General features: G+C 46.3%; 1 protein-coding gene across 1 annotated transcript in view; it reads left to right on the forward strand.

Moving 5' to 3' along the window:
- Positions 1-5,260: 5,260 nt before the first annotated feature.
- Positions 5,261-23,149, forward strand: part of ITGAE (integrin subunit alpha E) — a 47,599-nt gene continuing 29,710 nt past the window's right edge. Inside the window, 19 exon segments of the mRNA XM_065418268.1 lie at positions 5,261-5,285; positions 5,288-5,417; positions 7,135-7,244; positions 7,770-7,840; positions 8,414-8,531; positions 9,081-9,221; positions 9,830-9,954; positions 11,121-11,272; positions 11,993-12,146; positions 13,053-13,203; positions 14,338-14,424; positions 14,673-14,797; positions 16,237-16,388; positions 17,570-17,723; positions 19,691-19,841; positions 19,924-19,991; positions 20,576-20,708; positions 21,666-21,796; positions 22,444-22,578. Of these exon segments, the coding sequence (XP_065274340.1) occupies positions 5,261-5,285; positions 5,288-5,417; positions 7,135-7,244; positions 7,770-7,840; positions 8,414-8,531; positions 9,081-9,221; positions 9,830-9,954; positions 11,121-11,272; positions 11,993-12,146; positions 13,053-13,203; positions 14,338-14,424; positions 14,673-14,797; positions 16,237-16,388; positions 17,570-17,723; positions 19,691-19,841; positions 19,924-19,991; positions 20,576-20,708; positions 21,666-21,796; positions 22,444-22,578 (2,313 nt within the window).

Genomic DNA, 23,149 nt, shown 5'->3' on the forward strand with positions numbered 1-23,149 from the left:
CTTTCATCTTTATTAACCATGTAAACACTGCATGAAGATTTCTACAATACTAATTAAAACTCCCAAACTCCTACCCTGCCTAGATCTAACTCATGTAAACTTGAACTAAAATGGAATAACTGGCAGTGACCTCTATCCCATCTTAGCCTACAACAGAGCTCCTCTCTTCAGTGCACTTTGGTATCCTCTGTCACCCTTTTTTGTGCGTGTGGGTTTTATCATCAGGTGTTAGCCTACAGAAGCTGGGCTCAGCTCTGGGTGTGAGCATGTCCGGGTTATGTGCTGAGGAGCTTTCTAGCAGTTCTATCCCTCGTATATAAACTCCATAGCTATTTTGCCCATACAGAGAAGACCATGTCCATCATGCATCAGTTAATATGTGACGCACAAGTTTTTTTTTTTTTCCACAAAAACATATTTTCAGAGCCTTGTCTGAACATTAATTCCTTACTCCTCAGAACGCCTGCGGGAGGAAGATCAGTTTTAGCCTCCTTTTAAGAGTGGGGAGATTAAGGCACAGAAAGGAAGTGACTTGTTTATACAGCAAGTCATTGGCAGAGCTGTGTTTAGAATTTAGGAGTTCCTGGTTCCCAGCTCTGTATTCTTTCCTCCAGCCTTTGCTACCTCCCAGTTTTAAGCAATTCCATGGCATTATTCATAAGAATAGAGGTTTGCCCCATGGCTGTAGTTTCGCCTTTCCCTTCTGCTGGTGTGCTGTGTGCACTGGATGTCTGTGTGACTACCACAGAGATGGCTGCATTTCAGGGGGGAAATGATTCTAATGTAGTTTTGTAAAGCATTTCTGATGGAAGGGGCCTTATAAGCATACTGTATTATTAGACATGCACTACGCCAAAAGACGCATGCTCAATTCAAGAAGCATACCCACCCCCATCCCTACTCCTGCTTCAGAAGTTCAGAGCCCCGAGACACTCCCCCGAGTGCAGCAAACTGCACGAAATGCTCTAAATGGCTCTGGTGTGAGTTATGGAGCTACAGTCGCAGTTAAGCCCCGTGTCTCCTCAAGGTGTGATTATTGTCTGTTGGAGTGATTTTGCAGGAAGGAGCCCGTACAAGTCTGATGTTGGCAAAGCCTGTGAGACAAATGCAAACCCAAAGATAAACATGATATGGGACGAGGCCGTGGTCTCTCTGTCCCCCGGCAATCTCAGGAGAGAAATCAGCGTTCACAGGATTGCAATAAGTACAGATGCCTTTCCAAACCCAGCCTCCCAGCCTTTTGAATTTTACTCATGGCTGATTGTGTTGGCAAGGATTTCACAACACATTGCTTACAACAGTCTCCAAGCTACCTTCCCTTCCTGCATAGGTTATGTCATAATTTTTCACTATAGAGTTTCTTGCAACTCTCTCTGAAGCAGACAGGCTACTAGACTAGGCGAATCACTGGTCTGATATAGTACAGCAGCTGCTCTGTCCTAGGTGTCACAGTTCAGGGCAACTGTATTTTCCCTACTGTAGGGAAACTGTATTTTCCCGTCTCCTTAGCTGTCACCTCTCTTGGGCAAAGACCTGTGCCTCTCTCCCTTCTGACCAGGATTTTTCCAGCCTGCACAGTTCCCTGCCTACACAGTGAGTTCTTCACCAAATCAGACTGCCTAAGCTGGCCTGCTTTGCTTTCTTCTCAAAGGGTAAACACTGCATGATTGCCCACAGTTAGTTCCCATACAGCCCTTTCTAAGCAAGTACATTTATTCTTAAAGTGAAAGCATGACAGAGAAAACACACTAAAACAGGAAAAGAATCTACACACATGCTAATAAACTTACCAGAGATCATCCAGGTGCTCATCATTTTGCATCTCGATTACTGCAACATCCTTTTCTTGGGTCTTGACAAGTGTAATCTCGCCTCACTCATATCCATTGAGAATGCTGCTGCAAAGATCACTCTCCTAACCCAACACTTTGATCCTATCACCCCTTTCTTTGAACCTTTCCACTGAGTCCCTCTTCTCTGTTGCCTCAAACATAAGCTGCTTGTCTTCACTTCATGGCCTATCTCCACCCTACCTACCATCTCTCATTCGCTATTGAAATGTCGACTCCCACCTCCCCTATGATGCCAGCCTCCATCGCCTGCTTCTTAAGTTTAAAACAAGCCCCTTCGTGCTCTCTCCCATCCTGGCCCTCACGCTTGGAAGGAGCTTTTTGTAAACATCCTCAAAAAGACCTCATTATTCATCTTCAAGTCTCTCCTTAAAAAATCTCCCCTGGCGTGATGGCTAAAATACCCCTGACAACAGATAGGGTGTTGATGCAACTACGAGAGTGAAGTTTCTCTTCAGCTGCTGTCTTGCTTTATACATCAACCCCTGTTCAAACTTTGCCCAACTGAGGGCAACATCAGCAATTTACCAGGGGCCTGAAAGCCACAACTCACTTGCATAAAAATGAGTCACCTTCCCCTACAATACTGATGTCGTCTCTACGAGCCACACAAGTTCAGCTTTCACTGCTCCAGCCTGGCCACTCAGATAAAGACAGTCAGTCCATTGTGTGTTGGGACTTGCAGGCAGCACCTCTATTATCAAATTAAGAGGCTGGTAGGCATCATTGTAGAACATATTGTGTTGCATTTTGACTGTGTGTCATTTGCTAATAAGAATACTTAGGACCTCGGCCACTCAGTGCAGCCAAGCATAAATACAGGCTAAATCTGAATAGTAATAATAATAATAGTAATGGAACTGTACACATACAGGTTGTTGTGTATAAATTTCTGCATGATTTTTTTGTTTCCAACCAATACACAACCCCAGGTGTGTGAAGGAGGTAAATTCTTTTTGGAGTGATGTGTCCTGCCAATGGGGACAAATTCTGGCCATTCACAAAATAATCTGAACTGCAGTAAATGGCTGCAACAAAGCAGTGAGTGCAAAGAGCACATACCAACATCACGCAGCACATTTTTCTTTTTGCAAAATATCTCTCCAGGAACTATTTGTGATTCCAAGATGCTAAGGTCTGTAATGTGTAACTGCAAATCCAAGACGAAATCCAGGAGGATTGCTGATACTCAGCACAATTAGTGTGTTTAGAAGTTTTATAGTTGGTATTTGCAATTTGTAATGTTCTATACTAGTAATTCCTCATGGATTTAATATATGTTTACATATTAGGTACCTGTTAATTACCTGTAGCACGTGCATACTCCCAAAGGGCCAGATTCTGATCTAAATTACACTGGCATAAATCTTGAGTAACTCCCCTAAAATGAGTGAAATTACTCCAGATTAACACCAGTATAAGTGAGTTCAGAATGAGGCCCTAAGGTATTTATTTATTGTAGAATAGTGACAAGGGGCCATATTTGCCTGTGTCGTATCAATGCATCTCCATCGATTTCAGCAGGCTTGCATATTGTAATACGGAGGCGCATGTGGGCCATTTCAAGTTAACATTTTGGTTTGTGGCTTCCGTCTTCTGACAGTTTGAGATGTAGAACTGGAGAGCATTTACTCTGGTGCAAACAGCAAATCAGCAACCAAGGTAGGGCTCTGTGCTGGCTTCAGCTAAGGGTTTAAGACCTCCCCCTCCCCCCAGAACAAATTGTACACAGTGCAAGAGGCGGGGCATAAAGCCAGCCTGCAGTAGGGGCAAAAGCCTTGGAGTGACAATAGCTGCAATTTGATGCATTAATGCAGGAGTCAGGTGTTTTAATGCTACTGCAGGATGCAAAGCAGGGCGGCGAGTCCGGCCGCCAAGTTCCAAAGAAATGGCATGCCATTCGCTAAAGCATGACTGAGAAAGCTGAAGCAAGGCCTAAAACGCCCCCACACTGAGACCTGGGGTGCTTTGGGTCTATATATGAAGAAGCAGCAATCAGAATTCGGGGAAACAGCTTTGGCCACAATGTTTCACTTCTCCCTCCAGCTACATTGTAGCAGCCAGCTTATGAAATGACACCATCTTGTTGCACAGCTACAGGATCAAATTCCACTCTCACTAATCCTGGAGTCGGAGGGCAGTGGGAGGAGGGTGGGTATAAACGAGAACAGACCGTGGCTCTCCCGCACTCTGAAAAGCATGAGGGAGGATGGTCAAATCCTAGGATGAATATTTGGAAGTGGGCTCAAACTGCAATGTCTGGATTTGGAGGTCTGGTTGTTCCAAGCCAGGGGAGATTTGGTTTGGAGTCATTTGCAAAATTGAGCTCCAGTTCTGAGACCAGTGTGGCCTAAAGGCTAGAGCACTGGACTGGGACTCAAGAGACCTGGGTTCTGTTCCAATCTCTGCCATTAGCCTGCTGGCTGAGCTTGGGCAAGTCACTTCACCTCTCTGTGCCAGAAGATGTTGACCTGCTTTGTAAAGTGCTTCAAGATCTCGCGATGAAAAATGCTATGTTAGAGTTAGGTATTATACTATCCTGGGTTTGGATTTCAGACACCGCTTGCATTTGGATCCAGAGTTGGTTTGAGCTCTTCTCTCAGAATACAGCCACATTTTCCAAATTATCATAGCATGTCAAATGTAGGATGGGTCAGTAGACCCCAAATAATGTAATTCACAATATGTATCATTGCGAGGCTACATTTTATGTGTCTTTCAGGTTGGCCTATTTGTCTAACATTTCCAGTTTGTTACAGAGCGTCGAGTAGATGTGACATTTGTGGGTTGTATGGGCAGTGAAATATAACAAATCAATGGCGACCATGCAGGGTTTTCCGGTCTGGGTCGTTTTTAAGGCTCGAATTGTCACAGCAACTCATGGGGAAGATTCCACAGCAGCATGTCCCTGTGTTTTGTGCTGTGGGCTGCGTTGCTGGCTGGCATGAACCTCTCCAAGAGACGAGGAAGAGAATGTGGTGTGCCCACGAAAAGGGGTTTCTCCTTGAGGGCACCAATCCTGGCTGTTCAGGACCTTATGTGAGACGAGCTGTTGGGTCTCAGTCCCTCTGATGGTTGGATGTGCATCCGCACCACCACTTCTGGCACTAACTTGCCCTCAGCCTCTCTGAATGTCCCTTGAAATCCAGGCTCTCCCCTCCTTGGAGCTGGTCTAGCCAGCTCTGGGTTGTAGGCAGCTACGCTGGTGGTGGGGGAGCAAATCTTGAGTTACTGTGTCCTTTTTCTAATGAGCTGACAAGAAAGGCCTTGTTTGTTCCCTTTAATCTAAACCAACAAGGAGAATCTTGCTTCTGTTAATTGTTTCTATACCAGCCACGTGGTGTGGGGGCAGGGAGTGAGCAGGGAGAGGGGCCAGGGGGAGAACGTTAGCTCGGGAGGCTGTATTGTGAATGCTAACCCTGCCAGTCACCTTTCTGATGTTGCTTTTGCAGCGGTAACGCCCCTGAGCAGCTTTAATATCGATACCCGCAAGAAGTGGATTACGCCGCCCACAGCCCCACTCTCTTGGCCCAAAGTTCTGCAGCATTCAGATGGGCGCAAGACCTGGTAAGGACCCGAAGCTCCTCTCAGGCATGTAGGACTAGCTGTTCTAGTATGGAAGGCACTGCCACCTCTGGAACTCCCATGCACCATTCTGGGGCCCAGTGCCCATCCCTGGTTCTTTCGGGCTCCTGTGAGCAATTTACAAAGCACCATCTTGCCTGTGTGGAGATGTAATTCTTTGTACACTTTAAGCCTGGCAATGGATTAGAACCTCAACGGTTTTTGAGCATTTTTTAAAAGCATTTCAGTTAATCTCTTCATGAAAGTGCCCCTGGATTCCATACTGCCCTTTCCCCAGCCCCAGCTAAGTCCTGGTGCTGTACAGACAGCGACTTCCTTCACCAGACCACCCCCCTACAGACACAGACAGCTGGTCTCCTGCTGCACATCCTGCCAGAATGTGTATTTCCAGGCCCTGTGTGTGATCTGTAGGCAGCAGCAGCAGTCACTGTGCCCCAGCAGCTGCCGTGAGATGTGACGGCATAGCCAGCCAGAGATTGCCGTGTTTGTTCTCTTGGGTTTGTGGGGGAACAGCAGTAGGTGTCTGTGCTGATAGGTGGATAGAAGGGTTGTCATGGAGACAACCTAGAAAGTGTAGGGGAGAGAGCTAGAGTAGCGGTGTAGCTATAGAGCAGGAAGGGTTGGTTTTAGCTTTGGAGTGTTTAAAAAAAAAAAAAAAAAAACCCTTAACAAAAAACAAAAAAAACCCCAACAACTCCCCTGCTTCTTTCAGCAGAGAGTGAAGTAGACAATACTCCCAGCATTTGTCATTTCCCAATGCAGTGCGGGAATCTCTTAGGACTGGAGGGTCTGCCTGACTGCCCTGCTTACTGCCCACTGCATAGATGAGTTGGGCTCCCCTCAGTTCCAGCCAAGGAATCGGGCAAGTCACCTTGGGACCTATTGCTTGGTCGTGGCCCCCCTGACCTGACTTAGTGTTTCAGACAATGTGCTGCTTGCTTCAGCACAGCAGGGGTAGAGAATCAGATTAATGATGTTTCTCCCCATACCGCCAGCTAAGGCAACTGGCATTGCTGTAGGTAATGGTTGGACTGGAGGTGCAGGTGGCTAGGGTGAGGTGGAGCATATTAAGGTGGAAGCCTTCCCTGCCCATCTCTTGTCAATAGCACAGGAAGGGACCCACTGGTAACAATGACGGGATGGTGGGAGGGAATGGTGGGAAGACTCCCCCTGCCCCTCCCCCCCCAAGAGTCTGCAAGAGAAATTGGATAAACCTGGCAGATGTTACCATAGGCAATTCAATCCCAGGCTCTTCCCTAAACTGGGAAATGTTAGGCCTTACACCATATTGCATCTTGCAGAATAGCTATCGAGAACAGTGATGGTTGTTTATACGACCAGCCACTGGCTGGCACTGCCCACATACCCCATGGCATTGTAACTGGAAAAGCTGTAAAGCCAGGCACTAAAATCTGGGCTGAGAGAGCTGCCGCCAAGCTAAGGCAGGGGGGAAAGTGAGAGTGAAAGACCTCCCACTTCCTTTATTGAACTGCAAAATATCTGTCTGGCCGTGATGGTGATTAATTAAGTCTACCCAAAGGTTCAGACACAACAGTGACATATGGGAATGTAGAGGGGAAGCCATCATGGTTGGCTTGAGCTGACAGAATTACATAGACTTCTCCCTTGTACTTTGCCATGAGAACAGACCCCACTTCCTCATTCCCACCCCTCCTTCTTATTTCTCCATTTTCTTTAGGGTTTTGGCCACTTCCTCGGTAGAGGACGATCCGAGCAGGCAGCTTGGCAGGCTGAATAAGTGTAGTGTGACCTTGAATGAGCTCCACTGCGAGGAAGTTGTCCTGAGAGGTACAGTCTGGCTCAGTCTTCCCAGTAGTTGCTCTGAATTGGTTTTGAATGGGATGGGGACGTTGCAATCGCTAACGTGTGCCATCACAGAGAGACTCGGGCAGGAGGCAGAGAGCAGTTCCTTACGCATGAAGGATCTCTAGGTCATCACTCAGCTCTGATGGGAAAAGAAATCCAAACGCGCACTGCCACGGTTTGGGGGGAAGCTTATCTGAGTGTTTGGAGACCATCTAATTTGAATCCTGCTTCAAAGCCCATTGGAACCAATGGAAAAACTCGGTGTGTTTCCAGGGTGCCCATCACTATAGTAGTTGAACTTAGCATATTAACAAATGGATTAACTGTATAGGCTACTCCTAAATCCCTCATACTGAATTAGCAGCCTTTGCCTGAGTGTATCGTGTCTGCCCAAGGATGAGAAATGCTGAGATGACCAGCGCTAGAAAACCTACCTAGGCATATTTCCATGTAATTAAATTCCCCCCCTTGCTGCTTGATTAATTTTATTTTTTTAACACTGTTTAGGAAATATTCAAAAGTCAAAAAATATCCAGGATGGTGGCATAGCTATAGCCAGAAGCGCAGAATGGATCCTGGTAAGTGATTGGCAGATCCTCAGGGCTCGGAATGTCTGTTTGTAATGTACAGTATCCGTTTGCTGTGATATATAAAGGATCAGAATGAATACTGCTGTGTACTGATGGCATCCTGGCGGTCAGCGGGCCTGCAGGCTAGAGCATTATTGCATTGCCATGCAGGTGACGAGGTTTGAGGACAGAATCCTCTCTTCAGTTAGGGGGAGGGCTGTACCTTTGAGTCATCAAGGGGAAACAGTGCTTGGCAGAAGCCATCCCTCCCGAGAGGGAGGAGGAAAGGAGGCTAAGCAGAAGGAGTTTGAACTTGGCAGAGACTTGGACTTGGCTGATGTGCTGCTGTTACCTCTGGAGCCCTGTTGACTTGTGTGTGTTTTAAATCTAACACCACTTCCTGGCTGTCCTTGATTGAAGCCTCACCTTTTGCTTTGGTTAAGCACTGAAGTCCAACACAACCCCGGCATGATTATTGGTCCCCTGGCCTGATTGATTCTGAAGTGTTGCCAGTCGGTTTCTTTGCACGTCCTTGGTCAGTTTGCTCATTACTTATCAGCGTTGCCCTCCCTTCCCCCACAGGCTTGCCTGCAGAAAAAGCGGCGCCGAGCCCTTAGCATCACAGAAGAGTTGAATGGCATTTGTACCCTGCTCACAGCAGACTTCCAAGAGGAGGCTTTCCTTAACCTCGGCAAAATCAGTACGGAAGCAAAGCGAGCGACTTGTCTGTGGGGAGGGACCTTGACAATGGGAACTGCCTCTGTGCTGTCCACGACATCAGTTCCATTCCAGCTCCACTCCACTGACGCCAGAGTTTGAGCTGAATTTTGCCCTCTGTTATACAAATGTGGCTCTGCAGATTTCACTGGGGTTGTACAGGGGGGGATGTCAGGGTAGAATTCGGCCCTAGGCATTTTTTAATAAATGTGTGTCCTTATATTCTGTTACATGCCTCGTGCATCCTGCATGATCAGGCACTGAGGGACAGATTTTTAAAAGCATTTAAGTGACTAAGGATTCCAGCAGGCATCTAGTGGGCTTTTCAGAAGTGCCTCGGCACCTAATTCCCACTGATTTAAATCCTTAGGGATCTAAATACCTTTAAAAATCTATCCCCTAGCGCTCAGGCCAAAATGCTGGTTTGGGAGCCTCTCTGGGGGTGGGTTGTGATAGAGAAACATATCTGCATCAAAACCTGTGTTAGTTAAAAATAGGTGTTTCTAAAAACTTTTTTATTTTGGTTCTGTAGTTGAGACCAAATTTAACAACAGGGACCAAAATAACAACAACAACAACAACAACAAAATCAACGTTTCTGACACTGACAACTTCATCAGCGCAGCTGGCAATAGCACCTCCAACAATTCAAGAAACAGCCATGCATGCAAAGGTATGTGCTAGCCTAGGTGGTCTCATGAGTCAGGGGAGCAGGGTGGAAAGGTGTGTTAGATGGGAGCTGAATAACTTTCAACCCACTATTGAGAGTGAGCTGGGTAGGAAAAGGGATGATACTCAAAAGGTGGCAGATCAAGGCTGATTTGTGGCGATGTGTGTTTCATAGTAGTAATTTAGTAACCGAGCTTTTCCTGGAAGTCTCTCAGTATTGGTGTAGCACTGGTGGAGTTCCCAAGTGTAAACCACAATACGATATCAACTAGATCTACTCTGAGTGTGGCTGGATGACACGCTGGTAAAATCGGCGGCTACACCAGAATGGTGCTCCCATCATTTCTAGTATTGATGAAGCTGCAGACCGGGGAGACGCGTCAACAGAAGCTCAGCGAAAATGCAGCCATTTTGGACACCGGTTCCAGAGCCCCTGGTGTTGCATAGGATTTTGGGGAAATAATTCCTGTTCCTCTCCCCTTCTTCGTTACTGCTAATTATGTGGTTCCCAATTTGCAAAACTGGGGAAGGTTTGTCCTCGGGGTTCTTGACCTCTTGCTAATGCTGCCCTGTCTTGTTGTCCTTTCAAATGTCTACTTTTAACTCTCCGAGCAGACTCAGGGACAGAGATCGCTATTGTTCTGGATGGATCAGGAAGCATCGAGCCTGAGGATTTTGAAAGAGCCAAGGGTTTCATCTTCAACATGATGACGTCATTCTGGAGGAAATGCCCAGAGGTGTGTGCTCTGCTCCCCTCCTGACGTGGGCAGGCGTCTCAGAGTCTTGTCATGTTTCAATAGACAGAATAGGCTGTGATTTCCCAGTGATACTGGAAATTCTTCTGGGTTATGCACAAGGCTGGGAGTCAGGAGATCTGGATTCCAGCCTCAACTCTTCCCCTGACTTAGTGTTTGAGCAGTTCACTAACCATCTGTGCCTCAGTGTCCCCGTCTGTAAAATGGGGTGATTCCTTCTATACTATGCTTACCTCCATGCTGTCTGAGCACTCTTTAAGTCCAATGAGAAATTATGCTAATGGAATCTGTGTTTCTTGCCCTCCCTCCTACTCATGTTTCGATTTGATTGTGGAACAGCTATGCTGAAGCAGTGCAGTTTGCATTTTGCTCTGGCTTTGTACCTTGCAGAGTTGTTGTGCTGATTGACTGCTCGTTGTTAAAGTGCTCTCAGATCCTCAGATGCATGGTGCTAATTAAAGGGCAAACTAAAAGTTTATAACTAAATTTTAACACGATGGATTTTGAAATATCCAGAGGTTCTGTATCAATCTGTCTCTCCTGAGGGGTTTAGTGCAAGAGTGAAATCACACAGAGACCAGGAGAATTGGAGTGTGGAGACTGGTTGGAGGAGCGACTAGATCAGCATGGGGGTGGGTTTTCATTCTTGCTTGTGGGTTAGTCTAGGTACTTTAGACATCGTATCACGCAAAACTCCCACGGTACTTTGAAACACAACTGAGGAAAATAAACTACAAGAGAAAGAAAGACTTCTCAGTCATTCAATTAAATTACAGTGAACCTGGTACTTGGGAATGTCGAGAGGCTGACCTACAGGGCCACGAAAGATTGGGCCAGATTAGAAGTTCAGATGGATAAAATGGCAGCAGCACTTTTCTCGAGTCAAAGGAAGCTGCCCCCTGTTCTCCTACCTGCAGAGCTGTCCCAGCAGGGGCTGCCAGAATACAGGGTGTGATGAAAGCAGAGGGATAAAACTGGGAGGGAAATGGATCCATATGCTAGCTACTGTGTGCTCCATGTAGAGTCAAGAATAGCTGAGGAGATACTTCCCATCCATTGTACTTAATGCTAAGCATGGCACTTGGAGAACGGGGTCTGGGGATCGCTGCCTTGGCTCTTGCCTGACCTAACCAATTCTGCCTTTCCAGGTTACGTTTGCTGTGGTACAGTATGGAGCAGAGATCCGAACTGAATTTGACCTGCAGGAAAGCAGCAACAAGTCCAGTGCTCTCTCCAAGGTCCATAACATAACACAGCTGGGCTCTGTGACCAAGACTGCATCTGCCCTGCAGCACGTGCTGTGAGTTGCACACCCTCGAGAACTCAAACGCTTGGCACATCTTGCCTTAAATTGCTCCCCGCAAACACCCTCTGATCCCCCCTTGTGTCTTCTTCTCCCAGCCTGGAGCCTCTCCCTTTCCTCCATTCAAAATGCATCCCTGGCCCAAAGGTCCCACTGGCAGAGGGGGTCTGGATGTGGCTCCCCCTGGAGTCCATCAGGTCTGTTCCAGGTATCCTCCATCAGTGGGGTTGTTAAAGGGCAGAGCTGGGGTTCACTCCCAGCTGCCTTACAAACATTAGAACCTGCCTTCAGATTCCCAGTTCCCCTTGGCCTAGTGGGGGGTAGGGAAGAGTGAGGCGTAGTGGATAGAATACAGGACTAGGACTCAGGAGACTTGGGTTCTGCTCCTGGCTCTGCCACTGTTCTGATGGGTGACCTCGGGCAAGGCATGTCCCTTCTCCGTCCCTCGGTTATAATGATACTGACCTGCTTTGTAATGCGCTCTGAGATCATTTGATGAGAAGTGCTGTTTAAGAGCTAGGCGTTATTACCCTGGAGAACAGCAGAAACCCATCTGCTAATGACTTCGTGTCCTCCACATCTGTTAGTGCAGCGGGAACTTTCTCACATGCTGGAATTTCAGGGAGCCACCATCAGCCCATTGATGACCTTGACAGACATACAGCTGTGCACATGTTGCGTGTTCCATAAAACACATCTGGGTTTGCGTTTCTGCAGAGATGAGATCTTCAATGAAAGCTGCGGTTCGGTCAAGGACGCTCACAGGATGATCCTTGTCATGACCGATGGGGAGATCTTTTTGGACCCACTGAACTTAACGGATGTGATGAGCTCCCTGAAAATGGCCACGATCGAACGTTACGCCCTGGGGGTAGGTGTGAAGTGACGTGCGAGCCCAACTCCTTTGCTATAGCTCAGTTCAAAGGCGGAAAGCAATTAGACGGAGGGAAGTGGAAAGGCCTCCTGGGAGCAGCAACTTCCGCAGATAACCATGTGTGTAAGGGCTACCTGTTTAGAGTGACATTCCTCCGCTGATGCGTGTACTCAGAAACTTTGGTAGTGAGCTGGGGAATAAGGAGAGGGTGAGTGGAGAGGAAATCTGGGGTGGCCTAAGCATCCAGTCTGAAATACCCAGCCAGCCTTCCATTCTTCTTGGTGCCATAAAGTTTATTGTGTATGAATGAGATCCTAAAACCTGAGGTGCTGTCTGCTCTGTGAGATTTCCTGGAGTCCACATGGCACTTCTCACAAGAGCAAGGGAAGAGCAAAACTTTCCCTACCTTCACACTTCAGGGTGTGTGACTAAATTCTTGTGATCCTCTGGGAGAAAAACCTTTTTATCAATGTAAGGAGGTGGAGATGATGATCAGTGAATTAGCTAATTTATTGTTATGGTCCCATCTGCTGTTCAGTCTGGTTACACTCTGAGCAGAACTTCACAGTGGTGTAGAATAAAGTCTGCTGACCCAGTGAGCTCAGGTGAATTCTTGAGCAGAAGGGTTTGCATTGGTTTAGGGCCTAAGTTGGAAGTGGTCTGTGAAACTGGATTACTCCCTTGCCTCTTGGTATAAGGATGGCTCGGATTAGCTCTTTCCTTGCAGATGAATCATTCAGAATGAGGATTCCCTCTGGAATCCAGGCTCCTGGCTGCAAACACCTCACTCTGTTGTTGCCCTGAGTGTTTTTGGATCTCTTGGGCATTTGTTTGTTTTGTGTCTCTCTGTGAAAACTGCTCCACTTCCCTGCAGTAGCCTAGGGGTTGGCTTCTTCTCCGTAGATCGGCGACGTCTTCAGCAAGCAAAGGGCCCTGAAAGAGCTGCAGCTTATCGCCTCGGACCCCGATGAAGATTACTTGTTCAAGCTGCCTGACTATGAAGCCTTGGACGGCTTCCTATCGGTGCTGGAGAGAAATATTTTGGGTACCTCAGGTAAAAGGCAGCAGTGTCCTGCCACTAACAAACGCTCCCGTTCTCTGTAGCCTGCACAATGAGGAGTGCTGTGGTTTTGTAAATAAATGTAAATAAAGCTCCAACCCTCAGACCGTTAAAGACCTTGTTCGTTGTCTGCTAAAGCATCACAAAAACAAAACAAATATCAAATCAGCTGAAATTCCCTGGGTAATAATTCCCCAGAGGCTTCCCTTGCTTGAGCCAGCCTGGAGGGGAGAAGACAGACCCTTCCCCGTTTGATCCAGCCTCCCCTTGCTTTTATACTTTGCCCCAAGTGACCTGCAATTACAACTCCCAGTTTTAAGGGGCTCGAGGGATGTAGTAGGTTCTCTGAGATGCACACGTGCACCCAAGATCCAGTGCTCTGTGACAAGGTGCCTCTGCTCTCAGTCACAGGCTGGGCAGATTGCTTCCATTGAATGCTGTTCTGCTCTGAGTTCTTGTCATGTACACCTTGTACACAGTAGGTTGCAGGGTTACTACCGACCCTCCTTCTCAGAGACGTGTCTTCCATAAGATCCTTTAATGTGCTGCCGGGAACGTCTGCTGTGAGCGTAAGGTAAGTTACACCTGGCGCCATGTAGCGGCTGAACAGCTCAGAATTCCATTTCCGTCCTATGGTGAAATCCTCCTCCCACTGAAGTCAATGGTAAAACGCGCATTGATTTCAACGAGGCCAGGGTTTCACACCTAGGATATCTCTACACTGCAGTTGGGAGGGGCATCCAAGCTAGCTCGGTAAAAGTACCGGTATAGGTGCGACAGCACAGGGTGACCGCCCAAGTACAATCCCGTCCAGGTCCCTGGGTATATCCTTTGGCAGCTCGCCCATGCTGCTGCGCCTTCAGCGGTCTATTTAGCGAGCTAGCTCAAACAAAGCTATCTTGGGGACGCCTATCCATGCTGCAGCCGCACTTCCCAATTGCAGTGTAGCTACTATACCCTTCTCTTAAGCCCGTGCTTTAGTCTGACCCGTTAGGGGCTGAAAGGATGCTGAACGTGTGAAGCTCTGGGACTGGTTCATCATGGAGTCCTGGCCCAGGGCACTGCTGCAAAGCATATTTTCACTTTTTATTTCTTTTCTCCCCCTCCCCCTTCATTTCTTGTTTCTAGCGGCATATCTTCCAGAGGCAGGATCTGGCTATGAAAACCATAACAGCAACAATAACAACATCCTGGAGCATGATGACGATGACTCATGTAAGTGATGAAATACCTTGTCAAGGGATTGTGCTGTTGGAGATCAATGACTAGCATTGACTAGCATCAATGTGTTGCTGAGAACAGCGGCACTCTGGATGCTGACACTGCAATTGCAACTTTGCAGTTTCACGCCCGTTAGCTGGCTATTGAGACACATTTCTCGCAATGCTGGAATAACGGTGGTCCTAGTCAAGACCTCTGAGCTCCTGACCACCTCCTTCTAAATCATGCTTTTCGTGTCCCAGCAGACTCAGGGACAGAGATCGCCATTGTTCTGGATGGATCAGGGAGCATCAATCCTAAGGATTTTAAAAGAGCCAAGGCTTTCATCTACAACATGATGAAAACGTTCTATGAGAAGTGCTTTGAGGTACTCTCTTCTTCACTTATTGGTCTGCAGATACGGCAGCCACTGCACTTTATTAGCATTGCCCCTTTGGGCCGAGTGACTAGCTAAAGTTCGGGGCATTGCAGGGTTGTTTCTGTTAGGATATGAAATCAGTGATACAATTTAGGTGTGTTCTTGGTGTGATCAACCTTATTTACACAAAATGCACACAGTCTTGCTTCCCTGAACACAGTAGGAACAAACAGCAGTAGGCCGTTTCCTGGCTCAGAAGTCCCCAAGTCCTCAGCGAACTTTGTGCCCAAGAATCTCTGTCCCTCTGCTTCCTCACAGGATCAGGCTCACAACTGCTTCTCCTGGCTTCCTGTTTACAATACCCAGGTCCTGCAACCGATATCCTAGCCCCTGTCTTTGTACCCAGGGAAACCCCTGTTGAACTATCTGGTTTAGCTCTGGCTTGCCATGCAGCCTGTTGCCTTGGGCAGCCACCCCCCATTGTCTCCAGCTGTTTTATTGTACAAAAAGGACTTAATTGCTCTTTCTGTTGAGCCTGAAAGAGAGCTTGGCACAGCCTTTGGTTCTAATCCAATCTGTGAATGTCTTTGGATCCAAGAGTCCCCTGCTGGCAGCCATTAGCCCCTTGCTGCATAACACCATTTGCATTTATTATTTGTGTTGTGGTAGCTCCTGGAGGCAAAGGTCCCCTTGTGCTCGGTGCTGTACAAACATAGCCTGGAAGAGCTTTACCTTGTGCACTGATCTCATCGGCGGCAGGCCAGGTCAGTCCTTTGAGGGGAGAGCTCCAAAGGAAAGCCACAGTGCAGCAAGGAGTGGTGCTGGTGATTCAGGATGGTCCCAGATAATTCCCTCTGCAGCCTGGAATGTATGGCAAAAAAGCAAGATGAAAACAAAAGAACTAAAAAAAACCAAACCCTCCAGTCCTTGTCTAAAGCTCTCCTCTCTCTGATCACTAAATACAGAACAAAATATGAATCTGATGGTGGCTCTAATTTTTCTGAACTAACATAACTTTTCTTTTCTTCTCTGTGTTCATCTCTTTAGTATATAGGTGCAATTTCTGCCGGAAAAGATTTTACTTTCTGGCCCTCCTTTATAGATTCATAATAGACTGTAAGACCAGATAAACCATTTTGACCAGCTGGTCTGATCTCCTGTAGAACATAGGGCATAGGACATATCTGAATTAATTCCTGTTTGAACTAGAGCAGAGCTTTTAGAAAAACATCCCATCTTGATTTAAAAATTGCCAGTAATGGAGAATCTACCACAACCCTTGGTAATTTGTTCCACTGTTAAAATTGTGCCTTATCTCCAGTCTGAATTTGTCTTTTCCCATTAATGCCGTTCTCTTCATTGGGAATTTCTTTACTGGTTGTTTCTGAGAGCCCCAGTTCTCTGGATCAGCTATCAATATTGGACTCTTATCTGACGCTTCTTTCCAGTGTGATTTTGCCCTGGTGCAGTATGGATTTGAAATCAGAACTGAGTTTAACCTGCGGGACAGTTGGAACGCTAACGCTACCCTCCAGAAGGTTCAGAACATCACCCAGTTGTCCTCCCTGACCAGAACAGCATCTGCCATCCAACACGTGCTGTAAGTAACAACATAAGAAATGGTGATACTGTATTGCTGGGGCACTTTCTGAATAGATGCGTGAACATTTGGGGCCCAGATCCGGTCACATCTCCTTAACTGGCCAGAAGGGTCCCTATTGAGCAGCGTGAGGCACTCCTTCCTCGCCAGAACACTGAACATACGATACATTTTATAGCACTTTCTGACTCTACCAGTGATGATGGGGCTGCCTCAGTGACTCTGTTATCCAAAGGCTGCAGATACTTGGGGGACTGGGAAGCCACAGGAATCAGACCAATAGACTAGGAGATTTGTCTTCCCTCGGCCTATGCTGCTGGCTTGCTCTTCCTATTTTAGAGAATGTCATCTGGCCTGCTAAAGGCCAGTAGACAATGTGAGAGCCTAATCCCTGGCCTTGGGGCTCCAGGAAGGCAATGAAAAGAAAACCTGGAAAGCATCTGGAGATGCACAATACAAACCTGAAGAATGGAACCAGGATTTGAGCTAATCAGGGTACAGTTAATCAAGCTGGTACATGTTCTCAGTGGAAAGCCCTGGGAATGGTATATGGCGCTTTTAACCTCTAGGCTGAAGGATCAAATCCAGCCCAGGTTGGTGGTGACTGTGAAAGCCTTTACCATGTGTGAAAGCAGCGGTGGCTGCTAAGAGGCTTTTGTGAACTGAGATATTGGTCTCTGTCCAGTCCCTACTGGGATACACGTCCCCATCCCAAGAGCCACCACCCCAGCTGGAATAAACTGACTCCCTTCTCGCAGCTTCAACACAGAGGGCAAGAACTGAGTAAACATGGGGAGTGCCATCTCCTCTGTCAATCATATTAGCATGTATGGTGTGGGGGGGAAGGAGGCGGGGCAAAGGGGGTGATGCAGTTTCCAATACCACTACCTTCACTGGAATGGGTGGAATAGGGATCTGAGAGTCTGGACTAACCAGAGATACTTTCTATCTCCAGAGCTGTTGACTTGGCAATTATCCTCAGCACTAAATTCACTATGGGGGGGGGGGGAAATCTGGTCATTGTTGAGTTATGTGAATGTGAAAGGAAAAGTCCTGAGGAATTAAGTCCCTTCTCTGCGCCTTGGTACAATTATTAACCATAAATTCATAGGAATTCAACAGATCTGTTGGCTCATACCTCTGCTCCCAGAAACTCATCCTGTGTATGACAATTTTAACAGGGATTCTATCTTCATTGAGAGCCAGGGGTCCCAGAAAAATGCTGCTAAAATCATGGTTGTGCTGACAGATGGGGAAATATACAACGATCCAATGAATTTAACAACGGTGATAAATTCACCCAAAATGGCAAGAATTGACCGTTATGCCATTGGGGTAAGTTCGGAATATCCAAAGACTCTTGTTCTAATCTGTCCCCCTGAACGTAGCTGATATCCCTCATTAGAGAACAACAAGGGGGAGAGAAAGGAAAAAACTGACCCGCATGGCAACTTGGTAAGTGATGGAAATGAGGAGCATGTATAAAAATGAATAAATGGAAAGTAAAACTACCTCATTGAGTTAATAATATGATCAACAGGTCAATAAAATCCAACCCAACTCCGTGGAGTACTGCAGTTTCAAGTCTCTTGTAGACTTCCTCTCCCAGCACTCACACCACCCTTTTCTCAGATGCCTTCACTCGTTCCGCTCTCTTTCCATGGTACAGCTAAGTTTCTCTACCTCACCATTAGGGCCTACGCAACTTCCATCCTCACTTGTACCCCACCCTCGTTGACTCCTACACCTCTGCTGTCTGCTCTGCCCAGTCATCTTTGGTGCTTCCACTTCCTGCCCACCTGCTCTCACATGCGACCATTTTGGTTTGCTTGCCCTGTTTCAGGCATCTTCCATCTCAACATTTAAATCTCTCCTCCAGGGGCCCACTGCACTGTGTTCATATTGCAAAGTTTAATGTAAACTATAAAGCCAGTGGGATCCGTTCAGTATATATTTTAAAAAACGCACTAAGGTAAGACAAGGGGGGGAGGGATAGCTCAGTGGTTTGAGCATTGGCCTGCTAAACCCAGGGTTGTGAGTTCAATCCTTGAGGAGGCCATTTAGGAATCTGGGGCAAAAATCTGTCAGCGGATTGGTCCTGCTTTGAGGAGGGGGTTGGACTAGAAGACCTCCTGAGGTCCCTTCCAACCCTGATATTCTATGATTCTAAGTCCAGACGCTGTCTTCAGTCATGGCATTGAAAGATGGGAATGGTACATCATGATTCCACAGGATGTTGGAAGGCCATAAATCACAATGAATAGATAAAAGTTTTTAAAATCTTGCCTGAAAATCTATGGTTTTCACAGCTGAGTGGGGGGAATTTAGCCACACAACTCGCATGGAAAGAAACAAATGGAAATATTAATTCTTTCTTAGTTCATCACAATCAGCTTTACCAGTCAATGCTGCTGCTTGGTCCTTAGAGAGGTGGGGACAGCTTTGAGGCATTTTGCATCTTCATTGTCTACAAAAATATATCTTATTCAAGCAAAAAGTGACTTTAAACTTGGCAGAATATTTCCCCTTCAGTACCAAGCTTAATAAAAAGAGGCTTTCATGGAAATGAACTATTTTTTAAATTTTGAATTGACTGTATTTTCATCTTCAAAGGAACAAAATGTAGCAATTGGAGCTCAACTTTGTTCAATATTCTTATTATCCATAGCAGCTCCCCAGGGACTGGTAACTGGGCCACTGGCATCAGTTATCTGAAACAAAAGCACCTTGGTTCTAGCTGGTAATTACCTCTGGAGAAAGACAGGTTCAAAAGGCATTATATATAGGTGAAGGAAGTTTTATTCTGTACATGGGTTTCAGGAGCAGAAAGTTTGGAGTTTGCGTGACAGGGAGGAGATAGAAGGTTTATTATGGAATTTTTACAAGACCGAGACACCAGAAATCAGGACACATTAATTCCGTTAGCAAGACTAAACTAATGGACAGTCTGATTTCTAAACAAATTCAGACTAGTAATTCTTTAGCAGAGAGTTATATGGAGAAGCTTTAGCTTTTAAATTTGCCCCTTCTCTGCAGCTAGAATCTACTTTTCAGCAGATATGACATTAGCCTGTTATGTGGAATTGTTTCCTAAAGGCCTGATCCTAGGAGGCACTGAGAACATCCAACTTATTGATGTCAGTCGAAATTGCAGCTGCTGTGATCCCTCGGGACGCTCACTGGACTGAGCCCCAGTGCAGATTGCTGGGGTTTTATAACTCCCAAACAGATGCAGTTAGGTAAAGTCACCATTTTTCGATCAAAGTGCTGCTCTTCTTCATTGATCTTGGTCTCTGTCACAGGTGGGAGAAGCATTTAACAAGCCCAAGGCCCTAAATGAGTTGAAGCTGATTGCCTCTGATCCAGATGAAAGTCATTTATTCCGGGTGACCAACTATTCAGCTTTAGATGGGCTCCTTTCAACCCTGCAGCAGAAAATCATTGCGATAGAAGGTGAGGGCAAACCTCTGTACCTTGTCATCCTGTCTGAGTAATAATGAGAAAATGACTCACTAGGTCCTCTTCTGATTCTCAGGCACGGCAGGCGATATTACAGAATATGAGCTGGCGCAAACTGGTTTCAGCGCACAGATCTTGGACAAGGCAAGTGCCTGCTGCAATCTCACTCTGGTAGATGAGCGCGTGGTGCTGTTTATTTTGTGTTTGGGAGGCTTGAAAGAATTGATTCTCTGTATTTCCTACGTAATGACACACGCTACAGTTTGAGAACCAAAAGAGTCAAATCCACGTTGCGCACCGGAGCCTGTTTCACTAGTACCCCTTGATTATATAAAGATTTCACTTGTATATGCTCGCTAGCTGGTATATCTGATTTCAGTGTCTAATGCACATATCAGCTCCTACTTGATAGTAACTGCTGAATCGTTACCAAAATTAACTCTATTTCATGCAGACACCTCGGAGTCAGGGCAGGGATCTAGATTCTGTTTCCCACACTGCTGGTTTTTATCTGATCATAGGGTAGATTGCCTCACCTCTGTGTGCCTCAGATTTCCCCTCTCTGGAATGGGGATAGAAGTGCCAGTCTAGCTCCTGGGGGAGCGGTGGGGCTGAAAACACTGATATTTGCTAAAGTGCTTTGAGATCCTTGGGCACAAGGTGCGAGAGAGAGGCAAACGAGTATCATTCATTCCTCTCTTCTATCTTTCCCTATGTGAACTCTGCAGCAGCACATACTGGTTGGAACTGTGGGGGCCTATGACTGGTCCGGTGGAGTTCTGCTGTACGATTGGGTAACCAAGGCGGCCACTTTCCTGAACGAATCTAAAGAAGCAAAAGAAGCAAAATTCGGCTACCTAGGTAAATAGCACCCCCCGCCACCCCAGGGACAATCTGATTAGGTGGTGGCTCCAATCCTGCTCCCAGTATAGTTAATGGGAGGAGGTTCAGGCCAAATATACCAATGTGTGGATGGTGTTTAGTGGACAATGTGCCAGCGTTGAAAGCATTAACCCAAAGAACAGCAAATCTCACAGGAACCGGCTGGATCTTTATTTCCTGCAGCTGGGAAAGGGACTCTGGGGGAAGCACTTTCCCTCTTACCCAGCAGCATAGTGGTCATTATCACTGATACATCATTATACTTCAAAAATCTCTCCATTTAGTTTTAGGTGCCCTGGACTGTGTGTCTTATATACCCGCATAATAATGCTTGTCCTATCTTCTCCCTGTCACATAAACCCCATGAACTTCCTTTTTCTGCATCCCACAGGGAGTATTGCTTCCTTCACCTTCATGATGGCTATTTAACCTGTCAGCCTCCAGAGGCAATTAAAGCCAGGACCAACATGTGTATATTTCAGATAACCATTCAGGATCTGTGATTAAATGCTAGGGATGTGTTCAAAATTTTGTTGAGTGTTGCTACTGCAGAGCCATTTACACGCTGTTGCTACAGTTGTTGTTGCCCGTTGGGGCACTGCGGCTTCAAATTCAATCAAGAGACCAGGCATTACAAGCTGTTAAAAGGGATGACTTACGAGCTTTGTTGGCTTTTTCTCTCAGACAAGTTACCATCTCCTGTTATTTCCTAATCAGTCTTTTAAGTGAGATGGTATCAGACCAAAACCATGGACCACCACAGCCTCAAACTTTGTGGATTTTTGGTTCCTGCTCCAGATCTAGATTTGAATTTCATTACCTGTGATGGGCCAAGCTAAAACCCCAGATCCAAAGTTTGTGTCATTGGCTTTTTGGCTCAGCGATAAAGCATTGTATTGATCATGTGTCATTTCTGCTCATTGTCTAAATGCACAGGGTACAGCGTGGCTGTGGTGAATGCACAAGACGGTGCCTGGTATGTTGCTGGAGCTCCAAAGCACAGCATGACAGGGAAAGTGCTGGTGTTTAAGAAAGATGGCTCAAAGCAAATCCTACAAGGAGATCAGGTACCCATGCTTTGCTCAGTCTTTGCCAATCAAGTGGGTTGACAAAGCACTAAGTACAGTGGAAATAGATGGACTCCACATGTCTTTATTGCAAGGCAGCCATTACAGACCATTTTTCAGCATGTGCTTCCTCTAATCAGAACTTCCCCTGCATTCTTCTAGAGGCAGATCATCCATAAAGTTTTGGGGATGTTAGAAAAATTCAGACAACTGGTGTTGTAGATAGCTGAGGGAAACGACTGGGGAAAGGATGTAAGCCCAGTTTGGATAAGAGGGAGGTTTGAAAGAGGTTCAGATAAATGGGGTTAGACTATCATTGCATTCTGATACCTGACCCCTCAAAAAAACAAATCCAGTCACTCCGACTGGAAAAGGTGTATCCTCCACCGCCCGTTGTGAAATTGTTGGATAGTGATACTGGTGCTGTTACTCCGGTTACTGGGGCCCTCCTCAAAGATGGCTGCATTGTGATAATAGGAGTCATGAAATGATCCATATATAGACAGAGGGACAGATGACTATGCAGAAATGTGTAGTTCTGTAAAGCACCCTGACAGGTGCAAAGGGCACCAGAGAAGGCTATTATTATGAAGTTATTGTTTGTTGAGAATTCCAGTGTAAAACCTGACTCTCTTTCTGGGGCGCAGGTTGGGTCTTATTTTGGCTCTGAACTCTGCTCTGTGGACGTGAACCAGGATGGGGAGACAGACTACCTTCTTGTGGGAGCCCCGCTTTATCACATCTATGGGGAAGAAGGAAGAGTTTATGTGTATCGGCTTCAGGTAAAGACACTGGCTTCAGCAGTTCTGACTTGGTGGGAGCTTTCCCACCAGTTCCTTGAAATACTTCTGTTACCACATGCTAGTGGTGACAAATAAAACCCTTATCCTTGGTGCTTTCCCTGTATAGTCTCTCAATTATATCCATTTGGTGACCATGCATAACTCATGGACTGTCTTGTTGTATCAGAAGACCACAGAATAATCAGTCCTGTCTCATTTACTGGACTGTGAAAGAGAAACTCTGTAATAGAAATGGCGATAGCTTTGTGGCCTGGTGTAGATTTATTACACAGCATGATGAGAAATAGAAGTTTGTGAAATTGTTTCCATCTCCCATCCCACCCGTTGTTACGGACCCTGTCCCATAGAATGAAGCATCTTTCTATTTTGATTATTTTGTAGCCATTTTTTTCCATCCCCCATAACCACTCTGTGAAACAGCATTCCTTATAATGATTGTTTTAAATTAATGTACATGTCAACTGCTGTTGGAACAGCTTCCAGGGGAGTTCCCCAAAAGTAGATCAGTGGGCATGCCCACCTGCTGAGTTCGTGTACAAGATGCACAGCA

The sequence above is a fragment of the Emys orbicularis genome, chromosome 17 (assembly GCF_028017835.1).
Source record: "Emys orbicularis isolate rEmyOrb1 chromosome 17, rEmyOrb1.hap1, whole genome shotgun sequence".
In the NCBI taxonomy this organism is placed as follows: domain Eukaryota; kingdom Metazoa; phylum Chordata; order Testudines; family Emydidae; genus Emys; species Emys orbicularis.